The sequence below is a fragment of the Cyanistes caeruleus genome, chromosome 1, assembly GCF_971803275.1.
Source record: "Cyanistes caeruleus chromosome 1, bCyaCae1.hap1.1, whole genome shotgun sequence".
Classification (NCBI taxonomy): Eukaryota; Metazoa; Chordata; class Aves; order Passeriformes; family Paridae; genus Cyanistes; species Cyanistes caeruleus.
In genome coordinates, this window is record NC_141701.1 from 27,438,186 (window position 1) to 27,453,206 (window position 15,021).

The window sequence follows — 15,021 nt, forward strand, 5'->3', positions numbered from 1 at the left end:
CTGAATTCATAAGGCTTTGGTGCCCCAGAATGATTAGGGTAATTTTTACTGTTGGTTTGGGTTAATATACATGAGGCATCAGGATTACAATCCACATATTCTGATTTTGTCACCAAGGTAATCAATGCTGAGATATATTATTTCTCAAAGGATGAAAGGCAATGGAACAAAACTGTGCACTTTATTCTTCAAAACTTTAAAGCATATTTGCAGTGAAGATGATGCTTTTGTGTAATAGTAGTTTGAAGACAGAATGGAATCAGAGGAGATGCATGAGGAAGCAATATAAATTTCAGACTGTATTTTCCTTTTTACCAACATGCAAACCAAATATTGTTTCTTGGAACCAAAACAGCTATTTCAGTAGTTCATAAACTTCTGCCTATTCTACCTTTCAAAAGCAGTAGAGAAAACACTAAACACTAACATAAATAAAACATAAACGTACTAAACTTCAACAGCTAAAAAGTACTAAAATGTCTGTCCCCCTTATATTACAAGCATATGTATCAAAGAAAGGAGCAGCAAGGTTTTCTACTAAGTTCTTGCAACTTTCAGTCATCTCTTAGCATAAAAACAGCAGTCAATTTATTTTTTATGTAAGTCAATTTATTGATTCTCTGAAGACATAAAAGCAGTTATTTCAAGTGCAGACAACTAATCTTGTTTTATTGCCTCAATAGCAAGAGATTAAAACATCACAGTCAATGGCTTTTAGGTCAAAATACTCAAACCCTTGTCTCAGTTCTTTGTGTTAAAATTTTCTCATCACCAATATCAACTGCATATGGATATGAGAAGAAATTTTACACATAAGACATAGTACAGTAGAAAAAAATTGTTTCTTATGAGCTTTCTGTAGTAACATTTTTATGTGTTGAGTAGATTTACAGATTTGGGAGTTTAAAGAAGATCTGAGGGACTCCTAAAATCAATACCCTTGCAAGTGCTGCACTCATAATATCAAAAGCTGATCTTATGATAAAATTAGGCCAGTGCCAAAACATTTGTAAACAGGATTCAATCAATACTTTAGCTTCTACTCACATGAACTTAGTTTTTAAAAATAAACTGCTTTATACTAAGCAAAATACATTCCTAATAAACTAAAATACTAATTTTCAATGGAAATTCAGCAATCCTTTGAACAATTCTAACTGAATGAAAAGGATCAAAAATCTGCTCTCAGTTTCATTTCTGGATTCTCACTGAATTGTGCTGGTAATAACAGCAGCATTTGTCCCGTGTTGCTGATTCATTACTTCCCTGTTGGAGCATCATTTTTCTAGTGAAGGTGGAAAGTGAAATAGTTAAGGTGAACTGGGAAATGCCTATTCCAGCCATTTGTAGCCCTGGTTTTTTTTCAGACTTTGACACATCCCTTATAAATGCTGCTGTGAACATGTTTGTGTCAACATCTCCAGAAGAACACCCACTACTACCTACTGATGAGTTACAGGAACACAGAGAGCCCAGAAGCTTTCTGTGCAGCAGGATTTATGCACCACCTTTGACCATCCCATCTCCTGTATGTCCAATACTGAATAATCACCTGGGTGTTGAACATAATGTAGATCTTTACTCACATGATCTGTATGTGGGTTCAACATCGATAGTACCTGTACACTGAAATGTGTATAAAGTTTATATGTTGAAGGACAGGGGAAGTTGATTTACATGTTTCTGTCTGCCAGTGATTCCTTGCTTGGATCATAGTTGAAAGCTGATGTGTCTCCCCAGAAAGGAACTGAGCCAAACAGAATCCACTTATATTCTCCAGATACAGGGTCAAATAAACACTTAACCTGGATTTTTCACAAGTGGGGATGACAAATGACACATATGAGTCATGCAGAAAGATCCTTTCTATATGCAACAAAATCCCTAATAGGCAAAACCATTAAGGTGTCAAATATAAAAAGCAGGCAGAGCATCAAAAATCCATCATTCTGGGAGATAACATAGAGCAGCAGAAGAAAGGAACTTCCCCCTCAGCAATACTAAAGCTGTATACTAAATACAAAGCAATATGATACCAGCAGGACTCTACACTGGATGGGTGAAGTAACAGCAGCAGTGAAAGAAGAAATGATCAAATATGGCAGCAGCAAGATATGGCAAAGACAGTACATGCTGAAAAGACAGCAAGGTCTCTTTTCTTCTTCACACAGAAACTAAGTATGCCTGATTTTACCCTCAGAACACTAATCTAATCTTGGATAAAAAACTGTGAGCAGTGACAGGGAAGGGAAAATCTGGTATGTTAAAGGGTACTTATTCTATGGATATCTCCTCTGAGGGTGGGGTGTCTGAGCAAGATCACAGTGTACAGACAGGCATTTCCCTTGTGTTCATCTACTGTTACTTCTGCTTTTCTGAACAATTGGTTCATTTTTTTGCCTTACTATATTTTCTTCAAAATTAATTAAATATTGAAACTGAGCCTATTTTTCTTACAAGACCACAAGGCAGAGAAGTGACTATAAATGATGAGGCCTTTGTGGTCAAGAATCATTACTTTTCACATTTGCTTACTATGTTTAGTACTTGCATACAGTATTTTTCTGCTTTTAGAAACAGATTCACTTTTACCATTCAGAATTTCAAACTGAGAAACACAGACCTGTATCCAGAGGAAAAGCAGTAGACAGAAAAAACTAGCTACACTTTTGTGATGAAGGGATTTTCTCACTCAGGTTCAGCTGAGTGAGACTTGAGATTTTACTTGAATGAGGCTTTCACTATCCTGCCCTTCAGAGGCTGCGGTGGGCGCCAGTTGTCAACAAGAGGGCTCATGGGCTCATTCTCATCATTCTTGGAAAGGCTGCGGAGCTTTGCCATCTGCAAGGAAGAAAAATTCAAGTGTCCATGTGGAAGCACTGTGGACCTTACTGCCTAGAAAAAACTATGAGATGAAAAAGGAATTTTCTCATATAGTGACAAGCACACAATGACAATGACAGTCTCCTAATAATACTGAGATTACTGATAAAGATTCCTGCAGCCCAGGAGTTTGCATTGTTTCTGTGGATCTTCACAATCCACAGAACAGTTCATCATATGACCCTTTCCTGGGCTTCTTTTGGTGTTTTCTCTGATTCACAAGCACAGTGTGTTAAAAGAACAGGGCCCTACTGTGACCCTGCTGGAGCTGGACTGCAGGCAAATACCTTGTGAAAATACAGCTATCTGTGAAGGAGGATCCAGACCTATGTCAGTGCAAGGCAGTGGTCGAAAAAGCTGGTGCAGAAGTTTGTATTTTGAACTGCAAGGCAGTGATATACCAACTGGATTATTAAGTTGAATCATGAATTCAGAACTCAGCTGCTGTTATTAAAACTAACTTAATTTCAGTGTTGCTTTGTTGATTGTTAGCCTTTCATCCAAATGCAAAAAAATATATTTTGAAAACATCCATTTCAGTAGGAAGGATATATCCTGACTTGTATTGCTGAAGCAGAAAGTGGTATAAATAGCCAAAAATTTTGACACAAGAACTACAAAGTCACCTTATCCAGACAGACTTTTTTTTTTTTTTCTCTGTAAATGCACATTTGAGCTATGTGAATGCAAGTGGTATATTAATTTGTATGTATGTTCAGGTTTGCAGGTTGTAGGTTGTTTGATCTTTCTCACTGACAGCTTTTAAGAAGTCAAGATCTGGACCAGCAATTTCTTTAACCAGGAAACCAGCAAAATATTAGTCTCACTTGCCATTTAATTGTAAAAAACATAGAATGAACTGAGGCTGCTATCATGGCTGAATTTTGGCTCAGGGGCACTTCTGCCTTAGCAGGTTTTCTGGACCCCAAAAACACCACTGCTGAGGCTGTTCCAGGAAGTGTCCTGCAAGAGTGCCTGATTCTCAGGGTCAGTTTTACAGCCCATTTCAACAGTCTGTTCTGCAGGCAGTTTCTCACTGTCCACAGCTAAAGCTTTCCCCACCAAGAAGTGGGCTGGAGTTTACCTGGTCTGAGCTGACTTCAATCGGCTCCCTCAGGAGAAGCCAAGTGATGCACTCCTCACAGGGGGGTGTGGTGAACGAGCCGTGGTAGGTCCAGTAGTCCCGAGATTTGGGGAAAAGAATTGAAGGATCGAAGTGCAGAAAAGGAGCCTCCTTCCCCTTAGGGAAACAAAAAAATTCTCTGCAGTAACTCCAGAGGTACACATCTTAAAAAAGTCATTCGTGTCTATGCTATTATAAAGGAAGCAATTAAATACCAGGATTCATGCAAGAAATCAATCTCCTTTTCTTCCTGTCAAGCACTTTCTCAGCAATTAATAATAACTGACATTTTGATTACATTAATAAATTAGAAGAAATTAAAAACTGAATTGTGTGGGATCAAAGCAAATTCATTTTTACATATCTCTGTTCTGGAATTATCAAAATTGTGTTTTACTTTGGGCCATTGGGATAAAAGTTAAAGCCTGTGGCACTGCTGGTACTGTTACCCTTTTATCCAACAGGATAGTGGCCAGGCATTTATCCCAGATTTATTACAGCCTTCTCTTCTGTCTGGAGGAATTTAAATCTGCACCCCTCTCTTCTCAAGATTGTGCTCTAATTATATATTCATGGTGACATTCTCAGTCTTTTTTTTGGCGCTATTACACTTCGTGAAGAATTAAAATATTTCCTGTAAACTGAATCCTAAATATTTTACAATTTGAGGTGATTACCACCAGACAAGGGAGAAAGCAGACATCAGACAACATTTCCTGGTAAATCTGCCACCAAATAGAACAGTAACTCCACAGGACTGTAATGAATATTCCTTGTTCCCTCTGGGCAACAAAAACTAGCCAAGGAAATGCAGTTCACTTCTCTATTGGTATTTTGGATGCAATTCTGAGAAGGAAGATATATTATTCCTATTTCCTTCTTCTATTATGGAGAATCTTATCTAGATTAGAACAAAGTGAGTGGCAGAAGCTGCAATCATTTCCATGCATCCTTGCACAAATTAAGAGTAGGAAAAGTGACTCCAATTATATCTTCCTGAAAAGATTATTCTGTAAGTTCAATATGAATTTGCAAGTAAATTCACAAAATTGTGCTTTGTCAGTATATACAGTACAGTGACCAAGAAACTCCTCTGCCTATAACGCATGAGAGCAACTGAAACTGCTTGTGTGATAAATACACCAGTGATACCACCCATTAATCTTTCTGAAAAATAAGTAATCTTGGGAAAATGTGATGACAGAAGAGAAATAAGAGATAAAATACAACATGTGGTTCTTTGTGTATGCACTTTTCTCTGCTTTATTTCAACTGTTGCTTTTTCCAGAACTGCTACATGTAAATGGCCAAAAAAAAGAAAAAATTATACAGGCATTATGAGAGAAAGCTATCAAAAGAGGTACCATTGACACATTGAGGCAGGGGCATGGATAGGTTAAAAAAATAACCTTCAGTGTCCTCAGCAGAAAGAACTTAATTGCATTTGAAAACTGAATTTAAAAAATAAAATTTATACAACTCTTACAAAGGAGAGGAGAGCTTTCAGGCTCAGAACTGCACGTCAATGGCAGTACACACATACATACATTAAATGCAAGGAATTCTGGTAAATTTGCAAGAAAATGCCTACAAATTTGGTGATTTGGTGGCATGTTCAAGGTGAAATAAAAAAAAAAAAAGAACTACTTTTAGCATTATTAGAATCATAAAATTTATCATGAAGCAGAATTGCTGAAGTATGCCTAGAATTTATTAAGTTTATTGTAAATGAGAATGCTAAATGCAATAGATGCAATATTGTAGTGCTGTGCAAATAACTCCCTTCAGCAGCTGTATCTATGCAATAGGTATGGACTGGTGCCTTAGATCATTAATTAAGCTGAAAACAGTTTAGAATATATTTGCAAAGCTATTTCTGCTAGTATCATAGGAAGAGAGACCTTAGGACTGGTGCTGAAACTGCACCATGTAATTTCTTTTATAGATACAGTTCCTTCTTGAAACTAACAATGTTTTTAATCTCCCTTACCCTGACTGGAACCCTGCTCTATCATTCCTACTAATTTCTTCTCATTTTAGTCTAACTAAATTTATGACTCTGCTATATGCATTTTTTTTTGGCTACTGTTGTCTTCAAAAAGCTTTTAATTTCTTCTTGGTATTGCCCCACTGGCATATTTGTTACAGAGCAGGACCAATAAAACTATTAATTGTGTATGCAAAGATTGATTAAAAAATCATCTTCCACAAGATTATTTGCTGAAATGAAGAGCTAAGTATTTAAGCAAAATAAAGTATCCTGCTCCACAGTCCAATGCACCATCTCTGTTGCTACTGTTTGGCATCAAAATGATGCCAAAATATGAACCTGAACTACTCATTCCTGCTTCTGTGGTTTTCCAGCTACATTATATCACAAAAATTGTTTTGATACCTTGGTCTTAATGTTTTCAATTTCTTCAAGAATTCTTTTCATCTCTGGTTTGGGAGTTTTTCCAACCTGCAATGCAAAGCACAAATACTGTATCTTTTCATCATGTTCCACAGTATTTGAAAGACATTCAGTACATCCCATCTGTCACATTAGGCAACAGCAGTCTCAGAGAATCCAGTAGGGACTGACAGAAAACTATATGTGTTCAAAGAACATCCAAAATAGCAGGCTTCAGTAGCTGGCTTTGCAATTTGAACGTGTTGAAGGACCCTACAAGGCATCACGCCTGTCTGAGGAATGGACTGCACACTCAGCTTCACTACCCAGGGCTTAACCCTTGGCTCCTGCTTCAAAAGCAACCCACAGCCACTGTGAGATGTCTGAGCACTTGACAAAGTCTTGATTGCCTGAAGGGCTGTAGTTCCTGCAGACACTTCATCCTGCAGCACATACACAGTCAGATCAGTCTTGATGTAAGACATGTGACAAATTCATGTCTAGATGACCTCAAGCTATGAGGTCACTTTATTGCTTGTGTTCATGACATTTAGCACTGATAAAAGCTTTGACAACCCAGAAGTGTAGAGGCAGTATTTGTAAGATGTACTGTTATTGCCATATCTTGTTCCAAAATAGATTAACTTCAATTCCTCAGTAGGTAACTCAATCCTGTTTTAGTAGTACCCCAAAACCTAGTAATGGAACATGACAAAATCAAAGAAAGCAACAGCTCCTTCACCAGAGAGAAAGCAGGAAATTGGGAAAGAAGGCCAGAGAAGATAATGATACTACTTACTTTTCTAGACCTTTTGGCTGACCCTAGCATGGTTAATAGGAATATAGTGGTGTGCTTTGTATGTTTTACAACATAAAACTTTGTCCTAAAATAGGCCAAAAGGAATGACAAAGGAAGAATAATTGAAGGACATAGTCATAGGGGAGAATCTGGACAGGTGCTGACCTTCAATTTAGACTAACCACAAGAGAAAAGGTCAGGTTGGCTCACAGAGTAATAGAATTAAAATGACACTGTGTCTAGTCTGTCCAGGGACACTGTAGCAAAATTAATTACATCCACTTGCTCTTGCTTGTACAAATGCCACTTACTAGTGATGAAATATTAAAAGGACTCTATTCCTGGATGGTGTGTTCAAGCTGAAATGCTCACTTGCAGCTAAAAGGACTGAAGTTTCTGTAATTTATCACTTTTGGACTGTGTGCCCACTAGCATTTCTCAATGTCCTAGACCACATAAAGATTTGACATAAGTATTACTTATCTTCTGTTGAGTTTATAAAAAAATCAATCTGAAAATACTGGTACAGTATTATGTTTTTTAAAAGTTTATGTATTTCAAGGTTAGAATGTTCAATGATCTTATTTTACCATCAATTCTTTTTTTTTTTGGAGTGGGTTCATTGAACTCATTTTGATCCCCAGCTTCCCCAGTGTGGAATAACAAGAGACCAGAGAAGGGAATCAGTCAACATAACCTTGCTGACAGGCAGATACAACACCTGCTAGCAGACAAAGGACGAGAGGAAACATTCAGCCTATGCAGACCCTCTTCCTCACCCAGTGCACACCAAGGGCTGCAGTGCAGGAAAAAACATCGGTAACTTTCCCCTTGCACTAGGGAAAGAGGAAAAATACAGAAAATTGTAAAGACTGAATATTTGCTACTTACTTTCAGAAAAATGCCCACAACAGCTACACCATCAGGTTGTTTCAAAGCTCCAGCAAAATTACCATGTTTTGGATTCCAGTGCACCATATGTAACTAAAAATCAATTAAGCCTCAGTTATAAACACAAGAAATTGTCAACAGCACAATCTTCACTATAAATTAAATTAAGAAAATATTCTGGTACACAGTAAGTAAAAGAATGGACATGAAAAAGAAAACTGTTTAAGTATTTATTTCTTACTGCTGTTCCCATGCTTTTATATGCTCATGCTTTCCATAAAGCATTGTTTTGCATTTAATTGAAGCATAGGACAAAGAAAATGGAGTTTACCACACAATATCAGACAATGCAACTATAAATAGTTTAATCCAAGCACATGACATGCACACCACATGCAGTGCATAAAACACCTACTGACATTCACTTCATCTCAAGTACATTTTTAGATCTTCAGGTGATGCAGATGTCAAGGATTTACACTGGGTTGTATGTAGTGCATATATTATTGGTTTGTATCTCTTACTGCTCTTGCCACATCATATTGGAAGGGAGTGGGGTTATAATCGGATGTTTCTTTCTCATATCCACTTTCAACAATGCTGTATTTTCAGGATATATTTCAAATTTTTGAATCCCTGTCCAGCTAGAAAATCTCTAGCTCATGTATATAGCAACAAATGCTGCAACTAGCAGTGTGCAATTTCAGATTAAGGAGAATTTGGAACACAGTCATAGTGTTCTACAGGTATATATACACGTATAGATACAAAATCAGTGGTTTTTTTAAAGCGTATTTAAAATAACCAAAAAAATAATTTGTCCTGAATTTAAACTAATCCGTTTTTCTCTGTTTCTTTTCTCTTGAAGGTAAGGACTTTAATGCTAAGGATAAAGTTGGAGCAACTATAAATCTTTGGCTGCAATGTAGCTAAAGTACATATATTCCAGGCATCCTTCTCCTGTCAACAAATACATGAGTACTGCTAACAAAAGTAACATAAAAAGTCTGTGCTTGAACTAGCCAAGAAATAGTTTGAGAAAGCAGATATTTTTTTCTCTTTAGTTGGCCACAGAAAGCAGAACACTAGCAAAGATTGTCTGTGCTTAAGGAATGGGGAAAAAAATCCTAAGCAGCCATCACCTGCAGTCATCTCTGCAATGTTTGTGCATATTGACCCTGAAAATATTTGCCTCAGTTTTGTCCTGCAAGAGGTGGCCAAAGCTTCTTCAAGCTCTGGGCCTCGAGAGTACAGGTGGAAGGCAGGAAAACACATACTGATTTTTGTGGGCATAGGTATGTATTTTGAGTCTAATCTCAAAGTGGAGGAAGGAGGCAGCCTTTGCTAGCAATTCTCTAGCATCAATAGTTAATTCACTTACATTTAGGACCTGTAGAAGTATTCAGGGCCTAAAACATTCATTAATTTTAACAAACTAGGACAACAGCCCTGCAGTGGTTTACATTTAAAACAAAACGAAACAAAACAAAACACAAACATTACATTTTACGTTGTTCCTGAAAATAAGCCCAGCTATTTTAAAGCAGATATGTCCAGGAACTAAGACATACTCCGAATCAGTTTTAAGATGGATCTAATTTTGAACATCAGCTTATCAAATATGCTTTTAGTGAGTTTTTCTGTTCTTTCTGAAACTAGCTTGGTAACTCAAGCTATACCAGAAATGACTAAATGCCAAAAAAAAAAATCAGCAGATCTTCCTATTTGGAAGTAACAGAATGCTTTGTTGCAAATATTTTTAAAACATTCTAAGATACCAGCAAAAACTCTGGCATGAAGAAATCCGTGTTAGTAGATACTTGCAGGGATACATTTGTCAGCAGCTGCAACTTATACCACTGCATGTTAAGCAGTATTCACAAGTTTCACAGGCAGGGAAAAATCAATAGCTAAATACTTTCAGGAGGGAGAATGGTTAATGTGTTCAGATGAAAAACCAGACAAATTCCAGTCTGAATGCTACCATTACAAACCCGTCCTACCTCCGCCGCGTACTTCTGGCCGTCGATGATGTGCTCGGAGCCGTGCTCGTCGGAGGAGCCCCAGTGCAGGTGCAGCTGGCGCAGGCGGTAGGCGCCGGTCAGCGGCCCCCCTCTCAGCACTGCAGGGACACAGCATCAGCACCTGCCACCACACCAGCACCCCGTGGGGACACAGCCCAGCTCCCCTCCTACAGCCAGCCCGCCACAAGGCGCCCACAACACTCGCCAGTTTACGTGGCTGGCGCTAAACTCTGCTGTCAGGAGTTCTGTTTGATGTGAATGCTGTGGAAGCTGCTGTGAGTCAAGCACAGAAACAAAGCCCAGCTACCCAACAAGCCTCTTTTCTCCTGGCAAGTGGACACACTACAGTTCCTGGTATGGAGAGAGGAGGGTGTTCTTAGGTGATTCTCGTCAAGAAAGGGTCTTTTTTAAAAAGACTGGTGTTAGGGCTGTTGAATTTACCCAAAGGTGCTTCAAAAAGTACCTCCAGTCCATGATTGGCATACCTTTTTCAGGTCAGACACCTAAAAAATGGTTACAGATAGCTGCTTCTAAGAGAAAATAAAAATTAAAAAAAAAAAACTGTTTCTTGGAAGTGAGGGAAGACAATGAAGTTTAGGTCAGGTGAGTTACAAAATTGTTCTTGAGCCACCAACAAGAGAAACTAAGAAGCTGTTACTTCTGTTGTGCTTAGCCAAATAATGCTGACCATGCATCAGTCTGACAGTTGACATCAACTCTGACTTTCAGAACATCACACCTGCTCTTTCAGCCTGGAGATTCTTTTGAGCAGGGACTGCTTAGAGGATAAGCTCTCAAATGTATTTTTCATTCATTACCTAAGGTTGGAATGAGTCGTGTTTCCTTACACAGAAAGCTGATAATGTAGTTCACAACTGCAGTGCCAGAAGGCCTTGTTTAAATAGCATTCAAGTTTGAACTTCCACCAATAACTTTGAAGTTCAAAGTTAACATTGAAATCCTCTTTTGCCCAATGGTCTCAAATGAATTCTTGATATCCTACAAGTTGGAATACCTACACAGAGCAAGAGGTTTAACTTTGCAGTTTCTCTTTTTAGTTGGTAGGTGTCACAACCATCAAGGGGAGGGCCAGAAAAAAAGCACTGTTGAGACTTAAGCAGTAGTTCCTCTTACTTTTTTAATTTTTTCAAATATAAATAATCATAACTCAGTACAGTATTGAGTAATATTGAGTAAACCTTCTGTAGAAGCCTTCAATGAAAAATAATGATGATGATGATAATAATAATAATAATAATAATAATAATAATAATAATAATAATTTCAAATATAGGACAAAAAAGGCTTAGAATCCAGCTCCTCAAATTTGGTTGGTATTTGGTTGCCATTTCACATTGGAATCAATGGGAGGATGGAGCTGAGTTTATGTGATCTACCTACATTTACAAGCTGAATCAGCATCAGATTTGGAAACTCATTTACTACTCATTTCTTACAGGTAGCCCTTTCCAGAGCTAAAATACTGTGAAGCACTTGAAAACAGCACTTCATAACAGTATACAAATCTCTCTAGCATAAAACCAAACCTTTTTAACATTCAAAATCTTCCGTGTGATTGGGAAAATAAAAAATCTTTAACTATATTTCTTTTTCCAATAAAAATGGAATCTGTGACTACTATGTATCCTCATCTCTTAGCACTGCAGAAGCCAACAAATGAAGACAATAAAATGTCTACAAAATTCTTCCTTATGGTTTTCTGAACTGTCAGGCATTGTATTTGATTCTGATCAGACACGTGCCTGTGAAACACTTGTCCTAAATTACTGTCCAGCAACCTGCAGAAAGTAAGGGCAGCCAGGAGTGAATGTACACACTGCATGCCCAAAGAAACAACAGAGGTGATCAGGAGGAGACATACAGGGAGGAAATGGAGGGAAGATTACTAAGAGGGAGTGCTGCACCAAGGACTGCATTTGGTTTGCCCAAATTAGAATCTTTCTCCAATACTGTTCCTTGGGCAGACAACTTCTTGAGCAGCCTAAAACACCTCAGCCTTTAGGAAGCTGTAAAGAAGACAGAACAGAACCACCATGTGAAAATATTCATTACCTATTTCCTTCCCATGCTTTCAGTCAAGGCATTCATTTTATGCAGAGCTTTGGAAGAGCATTCTGGCTTATAAACGGAACTTGTTACAAGGGCAGGTGGTGATAGGGCAAGGAAGAATGTCTTCAGACTGGAAGGGAGTATGGTCACATTGGATATCAGGAAGAAATGTTTTACTGTGGTGTTGGTGAGGCACTGGAACAGGTTGCCTGAGAAGCTGTGGATTATCCATCCCTGGAAATGTTCAAGGCCAGGTTGGATGCATCTTTAGTAACCTGGTCTAGTGGAAGGTGGTGATGAGGGTATGGTTGGCACTAGATGATCATTAAGGTCACTTCCAATCCAGACCATTTGTTTTTCTATGGTAATAAAAGTGCAATTTATGAGACTGCTGTGTAGAAACAGGGTCATAAATACTAAAGGAGCATAAAAATACATAATTTAGAGACAGTCCTGGTCCTAAATAATTGAGATGCCATCTGAGAGACATGGAACAATAATAAGTAGCTGTAATGATAAAGAAGACCAAGGAAACAAGGGGCTCATCAAGATAAACAAGAAGGAGAGTGATCTTTCAATGTACTATGGATATATTTAATCTGTGATATAGCTTACTAAGAACAAAATCTCAATACAAGTGCTATCAACACAGATGCACAGAAATACAAAGGAAAGTAACTGTTTTCCATTAATTATATTGTTTTCTTTCTTGATGGACTAATAAATACTGCATGCTTTTGTGATGTCTTTGCATTATATATTATGAATTTATTAATTTTGACAGTTGTTGCCTATCTGCATCCAGAGCTATACAGACAGAGCTCTGCAATCAAGTTTTGAAAATTTGATTTAGAGAAATGAGATTGCTCAATCTCAATTAAATAACAAAGCCATTTGTTTTCCAGAAACTATAAAATGCCATTTACATAAATGCTATTCTCATAACTTTTCAGGCTTTGAGGTACCTGAAAAATTACTATGCAGAAGAAATCAAGATCACAGTCAGTAAAAATATATACAAGTTTTTTTACAAAGTGCCTCAGAGCATTCCAAACCACTCTGGGAACCACTCTTGTCCCTTACACAAAACCTGGAGATGTGGTGTCTGATGAAGGAGGTGACATAGGGAGAAATCTACCATCCAGCTGTATTTCAGGGGTTCCCCTGTAGCTAACAGCCTTTCTGTCCCACTTTCAGATCCACCAGAATAAACTTCAGGAGCATCTTTTTAACATTCCCAAGAGACTTTACTCTGCTGGCCTGCACAGGCTGGATACTAAAGGGCGCTTTTTGATACCTGGCGCTTTGAAAACGCTTTTTTGCTTTGATTCCTGGCAACCCCCCAAAAATCCAGACCGACCTGATCGATCAAAAGTGTCGTCGAAGACGACTCGGCAGGTGCGCCCGTTGTTCAGGATGGTTTTCGCTGCCCCGGGGTCATAGCTGGCGTGCCAGGAGGCGAGAGAGGAGTCGTACTGCACGTCCTTGCTGTTGATCTCAATGGGGGACTGACAGTCGCCCTTGGCCAGGGGGTAGTTTTCGTGCCAGCGCTCGGGTCCTGAGGGACAAAGACAAAGAAACGTCTCCCCTGCTCAGCCGGGCTGGTGCCGGCCCCCGCGGCGGCCCCGAGCCCCCTCACCGTTGTCGCTGTCGTAGCCCCACACGGCCTGGGCCATGGCGCCGCTGCCCGCGCCCCGTCCCGCTCTGCGCTGCTCCCCTCCCTCCCGGCCCGGGGGGCTTTTTATAGAGCGCCGCGGCTTCGCGTCCTCCCCGCAGGGCCGGGCAGGGCCGGGCAGGGGGCGGCCGCCGGGCACAGCCGTGCTCTCCCCCGGAGGAGGCAGGAGGATGCCGGCAGGACCCCGCGGCTCCCTCCATCCCCGCCCCGCAGGCTCAGCCCGGGGACTGAGGGTGCGAGGCGCGGGCGGGCCGGTGCAGCCCCCGGGGCCGTGGGTCCCGGCTGGGTGAGGAGAGGCTGCCTGGAGAGCTCGGCCCCAGCGCCGGGAGCGGACGGAAGGAGTTCGGTTCTCCCTCCCCGGGCAGCGCCGAAGGCGTGGGGCACATGCGGTGACTCGGAACGAGCTCCCAGGGCGGACAGGCTCCCCCACTGCCGCTTTCCTGCTTTCACAAATGCTCCCATTGCTCAGAAGGGCCCTGTGTCTGCCTGAAGGGATGTCTCACAGCCTGTGGAACCGCTGAGCAAAGGAAGCCCCAAAGGAGGCCATTCCTGACCATTGGCTCAAGTTTGGATTCAGCGTTGTCCAGTCAGTTCTTCATGCAGGGAGCTTCACACCAAATATATTTCTCATGTTAGGCAATTTAGCTGTGGCTACTTTAGTCGGGAAAGCATTTGATTTTCAGATGATGGGGAGTTAGTGACAGTATGGTTGCAATAGTTGGCTTTTCCTGCACATCTATTCTGAATACTCAGAGCTTCTTCCATAGCTTTGTCAGTCCATGCTAACACTGCTGCAACTCTGTCTACCTTGAGCTAAAAATTCAAACTACATAACTCAAACTAAATGCTCTTCCAAGATAAATATTTGGGAGTTAGTCAAGAAGCACCACAAACCATGGAGATTTCCAACACAGGTGCAGTGAACTTGTTCAAATGCTCCTTGTACATATCAGCGCAGTAATGCAGCGTGGAATAAACCTGCAGCTGGGAGAGGTTCTACCTTTTGTGTTGGTGAGGTACAGGAAAAAGTTTGAGAAGCTGCAAAATACAGAGCTTGGGACTAATTTGGTCCTTTTTGATGTCCCCAAACCAGCTGGAAGATAAAGGTTCTCCTTCTAGTTGTGCCGTGTAGCTAGGCTAATAAATATCTAGGTATGGACTTTG

General features: G+C 39.9%; 1 protein-coding gene across 1 annotated transcript; it reads right to left on the reverse strand.

The window, feature by feature from the left end:
• Positions 1 to 587: 587 nt before the first annotated feature.
• Positions 588 to 14,074, reverse strand: LOC111924588 (carbonic anhydrase 3-like). The gene is made up of 7 exons (XM_023920814.2): positions 13,822 to 14,074; positions 13,543 to 13,740; positions 10,092 to 10,210; positions 8,089 to 8,181; positions 6,402 to 6,467; positions 3,968 to 4,123; positions 588 to 2,841 (listed from the first exon to the last, which is right to left on the reverse strand). Exons 1-7 carry the CDS (start codon positions 13,856 to 13,858, stop codon positions 2,722 to 2,724), a joined length of 789 nt encoding a protein of 262 aa, XP_023776582.1. The 5' UTR covers positions 13,859 to 14,074; the 3' UTR covers positions 588 to 2,721.
• Positions 14,075 to 15,021: the final 947 nt, after the last annotated feature.

Coding starts and splice junctions, on each gene's coding strand:
- LOC111924588 (XM_023920814.2), bottom strand. CDS start 13,858: ATGGCCCAGGCCGTGTGGGGCTACGACAGCGACAACG. Junction 13,741..13,821: donor GGGCTACGACAGCGACAACG/GTGAGGGGGCTC, acceptor TTTGTCCCTCAG/GACCCGAGCGCTGGCACGAA. Junction 8,182..10,091: donor GCCAGAAGTACGCGGCGGAG/GTAGGACGGGTT, acceptor ATTGATTTTTAG/TTACATATGGTGCACTGGAA.